General features: G+C 36.6%; 1 protein-coding gene across 2 annotated transcripts; it reads right to left on the bottom strand.

The window, feature by feature from the left end:
* Positions 1–439: 439 nt before the first annotated feature.
* Positions 440–5,387, bottom strand: LOC114269590 (uncharacterized). 2 transcript variants are annotated; one of them, XM_082898826.1, is made up of 4 exons: positions 3,743–5,387; positions 2,619–3,700; positions 1,111–1,502; positions 440–751 (listed from the first exon to the last, which is right to left on the bottom strand). In XM_082898826.1, exons 1-3 carry the CDS (start codon positions 5,293–5,295, stop codon positions 1,147–1,149), a joined length of 2,991 nt encoding a protein of 996 aa, XP_082754952.1. In that variant the 5' UTR covers positions 5,296–5,387; the 3' UTR covers positions 440–751; positions 1,111–1,146. The 2 variants fall into 2 exon arrangements, with proteins under 2 accessions (XP_082754952.1, XP_082754951.1); XM_082898825.1 differs by having other exon boundaries at positions 2,619–5,387.

Raw genomic sequence — 5,387 nt, 5'->3', positions numbered from 1 at the left:
AGGCTAAAGTGAAATTTATTTAATACATCAGTAGTCTACTATACTTTCTTTTGAATTCCACTTTGATCCCTCTAATCTTGCACATGATCTTTTTTTGGTTCAAATTCTAAGAGCAAATGACAAACTAATTTGAATTGTTTAAAACTAAAGTGCAAGGTTTATGTGATTTTTTTTCTAGAGATCACACTCATCCAAAAAAAAACAACGTAACCCCTATTGTATTGATGTGAAAGGGCAGAGACCAACTTAAAAAAAAAATCATATAAACACAAACACAAACAAAGATCCATACAAATCAATTTGATCTCTCTTTTAACCTATCAATTTTAAGGTCGTAATCAAACATAGAAAAACGCTTACTATAAATAACATTTTTTTGCAAAAACAAACGGAACATAAATGCCAATTTTGTGCAACAATTTAATAATGACTAAAGAGCGGGAGCTATATGGCCATGCAATTTCAAATGAAAGATACAACAAAATGATAATTCTTACACACAATCTTAGTTGGAAATATCTCACATGAACATATTTTTTATATAATACAATCTAATCAAAGGAAGGAAGAAAAGAAAAAAAAAAAAAAAAAAAAGAAAAGTGACAGTTATTTATTCAAGCAGCTGATGAGGATGATGAATATGAACTCATCAAGGAGGCAATAAAACACAAAGCTACCACTTGAACTCTATTGGCCGATGGAGTATCATATGCCATATAGGTAACCATTATTGGGGGTCCTTGGAAGTAACCTTGATCAACAAAACAATAAACATGCTTTAGTTCACATTAAAAATAAATAAATAAGAAGAAGAAAGAAAATAAAATTAGAGCCAATCAAAAAGAAAAGAAAAATGAGAACATGAAATTGAGATGTTTCAGAAGAGGGAAAGATTCATTTTAGTAGAGTAATGACATACATAAACAAATTTCTCATCAAATTTTCTTACCATGAGTCGCAAATTTAGTGGGGTCCATAATATTAATAAATATACGCAAAACTCAATGTCTTTTTATCTAGTGATAAGAAAATTAGGTAAAAAATTCGTTTGTGTATAACATTATTCATTTTGGTAATGCATATGCATGGGCAAGAGGGTATGATACACACCTTTGGCTTTTATGTTGCAAAATCTCTTCCAACTTCCTAGTCTTGGTTCAACCCTTCATTCATGTATGTATTTTTTATCTTACGCAATTCGCTAATAACACTTCCCAATTCCATTCGATTTACTGGTGATTCCATTGAACATGCAACCCCAATTGTCATAATGGAAACCATGCAGTCTTTAATCCAACTTCTTGTGTTATGCTCCAATGGAATGTAAGGATCCACAATCTCCATCACCCGATCCGGCAGAGCATTCTTAACGAAGTTATGAAGATTTAGATGATCTTTAAACATAGCGTCGGTTGGTCTCTTACCTGTAAATATCTCCAGTAAAAGAATTCCAAAGCTGTATACATCCCCTAGTGTGGAAGCCATGTCACCCATGCCATACTCTGCAAATTGTTTCTAATGTTAGTGTGCAAATTATTTGTAATGTTAGTGTGAAAAGTGAGTCCAGTTAGTTGACACAGTTGTAATCCCAATAGAAAATGTGGTATGATGGCCTTAGTGCCGTTTTGGCAACACACCAAAAACACAGCTTTTTGTGTGTGTTGCCAAAAACGCCAGGTTGTCCAAAACGCCCCAAATCCCATTTGGGAAGACCAAAAACACAACACCCAAATTTACCAAACTACCCTCTAGAAAATTTTAATTAATTAATTCAAAAATCAAAAAGTAAGGATATTTTAGTCATTTTGGAGTGATGTGACACTTTTAAAAAATATTAAATCAAAAATCAAAAAAGTCAGCTTTTTACCAACTTCCCAAATCACTTCCAAAAAAGCCAAAAAAACTTGATAAAAAGCCAAAAGCCAGCTTTTTACCAACTTCCCAAAACACCCCTTAATTTCATCTCTATGAATAACAATATAAGTTTTATTGAAGCAAACAAAAATTAGTCTTGCACGAAAAGTTCTGTCAGAATCAACTACACAAGTTTCCAAGTACTGAGTAAGATCTTGGAAAATGCTTTGATTGCAAAATTCTATCTACCAGTAGATACCACAGACTATTTTGATCGGAGTAACATTTCATAGTAGAATTACATAATGAAGAGTTTAAGGGGGGGGAAAAAAACAGACAGAAAAGAAAAAAAAAATAGAGGAGGCGGCATAGAGGTTTAACTTAGGTATTCCATAGCCAAGTTCAAGCATGGCCACATTAAACAAAGTAAACTTGAAATTGAATAGCAATATTTACATTGAGATTAAGCATGCCCACATTAATGAAAATAAACTTAGTACTTTGTTTCTTAATAGTGAGGAGGTGGAAGCACACATATGGAGCATTAAAAAATGGCACAAAATCTGTATAAAAACAATGCTTAAAAATATGTAGGAGCCCACTATTTTGTAGAATGCCATGGTTTTTGTATGGCTGTTTGTGCTGAAATTATTCTATACCATGTAAGGTGTATATAGATGTATGTGTGTGTATATATATATTATTACTTTTCCTATTGCAAGTTCAATTTTTCTACTCCAAGGAAATTGCAAAAGATTTTGTACCTGGAGCAACATAGCCTATGGTTCCCCTTATCGCAACTGAATTGCTTTGACCTTGTGCCATATCACTTGAAACAGTAGAAATAATTTTTGCTAACCCGAAATCTCCAATATGGGCCGTCATCTCATCATCCAAAAGAACATTGCTTGGCTTTAGATCACCATGAATAATTGTCGACTCGCAACCACAATGAAGATACTCAAGTGCAGAGGCAATATCAGTGGAAATGTCTAGCCTCTGAATTAGTTTAAGATTTCTGGGTTCTTCTGGTTGCCCATGGTCTCCAACTCCGACTTGATGCAACCAATTGCCCAAGTTTCCATTTGCCATAAATTCATATACCAGAGCTTTGAATTCATTACCATGGAAATCCACACTAGAACAAACGCTCAAAATTTTCAATAGATTTCGATGCCTTATCGCTCTTAGTGCTTTGCATTCTATCATGAAGCTCCTAGAAGCTCCTCTAGTCTGAAGATTGAGCACTTTCACTGCCACAACCATCTCACCTTGATCAAGAATCCCTTTGTAAACTGAAGCATAGCTCCCAACACCAATTAGATTAGCCTCTGAGAATCCATTGGTGGCTTTGAGAAGCTCTGTATAAGAAACCCTCAAAACTTGATGTTTGATTAATGGCATGCTAGAGGTCTTCTTTTTTGAATGATGACGTCGTTGAAGAAATATAAAGAAGCTAACAAACAAAGATAAAAATATCAAAAGAACAACCACCAATAGGATCACTTTCATCCTGTGAGATAGCTTATTCTTGCTTGATTTGGAGGATGGACATGGAGGAAGGTCTAATTCTGCAATACCTCCACATAGCTCATCATTTCCAACAATTGAAATTGTACTCCCATTTTGAAACACTCCTTGTAGTGGAACTTGTCCATGTAGCCTGTTAAAAGACAAATTCAACATATCTAGTTGAAGCTCACCTAGATAACTTGGGATCAGTCCTGACAAATTGTTGCACGAAAGATCCAACCATCTTAAACCCCTCAACATGCTCAAACTTTGAGGTATCTCTCCTTCAAATGAATTGGCCTCCAACTGAAGCCATTCCAAACTCAAACAATTGCTCAGAGTGTTTGGTATGGGTCCTGATAATCTATTATAGGACAAACCCATGTTTGCAAGATTTTTCAAAGACCCGACTTCTAATGGAAGAGAACCAGTTAGTGCATTGTGATCTAACATGAGGAATGTTGAAATGGAAGAGAGACTCATAATTTCAGGGGGTATTGAACCATTGAGATTATTTTTATAAAGGTCTAATTCTAACAAGCTATGGCAATTGCCCAAACTCGGAGGTATGCTTCCATGGATATTGTTTTCTGCCAAATTGAGAGTATTCAACAAAGTCAAATTACCAAGCGAAGATGGAAGTTCTGTGAATTTGTTCTGGTTTAACATCAGAACTTGCAGCTTATGAAGTGTGCCAATGGAGGAAGGAATAGGGCCAGTAAGATAATTCGTTGTCATAACTAAGACAGTGAGGTTGAGGAGGTTCCCGATGCCCGAAGGAATGCTTCCATGTATTTCATTAATCTGCAAATTTATGAAGCTAAGATGTGTGGAGAGATTAGCTACGGAGTCAGGCAATGAACCTCTAAGACGATTGCTACTCGCTTCAATAAATTTTAAACTGGTGCAATTTGTTAGAGACGAAATAAAAGTGACGTCCTCCTGCAACCAATTTTCACTAATTATTATTGTTTGAAGACCCAAAAGTTTTCCAAGATCTCTCGGCATTGTCCCACTGAGATAATTAGTAGATAAACTTATCAATTCAAGCCCCGAAGCATTTGACAGTGAAGTAGGAATTGTTCCAGTAAACAAATTGCTGGAAAGTGAAAGAAACTTGAGATTAGCAAGTGTGGAGCCTATATGAGGAGGAATATCTCCTTCAAGTTGGTTATTGGCTAGTGAGAGCATATTGATGGTGGAGATATTATAAAGGCCAAATGGAAGCTTACCAGATAGGCTATTCCCCGATAACTGGACAAATCTCAGGCCGGGAAGCTCAGCAATTACTCCCGGAATCTCCCCATGCAAATTACAATCCACGAAAGAGAGATTGGAAAGAGATGAAAGGTTTCCAATGGAAGGAGGGATGGTACCTGAAAGCTTGTTTTTACTCAAGGCTAAAGTTCGAAGCCTTGACAAATAGCCCAACTCAGCTGGGATGTTTCCGGTTAGGTTGTTGTAGATCAAGTTCAGCCATTCAAGTTTTGAGCAGCGAGAAAGGTCGTTGGGTATTCCACCACCAAAGGAGTTGGTGCTGAATTCTATTGTTTGTAGCCGAAACAAGCGACCCATCTCATGTGGGATTGGGCCGTGGAAGCTATTGTTTTGAAGAACAATGCTTTTGAGGAAGGAGAGGTTTCCTACATGAGGTGAGAGCGATCCAACCAGGCCTTGGGACTTTAGAGTTAGCCCAATAACTCTATCAGGATGCAGACGACTACACAAAATGCCGTTCCACTGGCAGTGGTGGAGTGAATGATTCCAGGAAGTGAGGGCACCAAATGGGTCTTGATCTATTGCAGCCTTGAAGGCCACCAATGCAACTCTATCTGTCTCATTTTCCATGATGCAACTGGCTCCAGGGATGTTGCACAAGTAGCAACACCACACAAGGGCAGTGCAGAGCAAAGAAAGCCACTCTGACATGATTTTTTTATTTTTATTTATGATGAATCGATTGTTTTTTCAGGGTAGAATACAATATTGTAATCTGAAATTTTATAAGCTTTTCCTGTTTG

Source organism: Camellia sinensis, chromosome 12 (genome assembly GCF_055761805.1).
Source record: "Camellia sinensis isolate YWXY chromosome 12, ASM5576180v1, whole genome shotgun sequence".
Classification (NCBI taxonomy): Eukaryota; Viridiplantae; Streptophyta; class Magnoliopsida; order Ericales; family Theaceae; genus Camellia; species Camellia sinensis.
Note: the sequence above shows the minus strand (reverse complement) of the source record. Positions and strands in the feature narration are given on the sequence as shown.

Bases quoted from the DNA above. Each gene is read 5' to 3' on its own strand.
- LOC114269590 (XM_082898825.1), bottom strand. From the start codon at position 5,295: ATGTCAGAGTGGCTTTCTTTGCTCTGCACTGCCCTTGTGTGGTGTTGC. The intron at 1,503-2,618 runs GTACAAAATCTT...AACAATTTGCAG, and splicing joins CATAGGCTATGTTGCTCCAG to AGTATGGCATGGGTGACATG.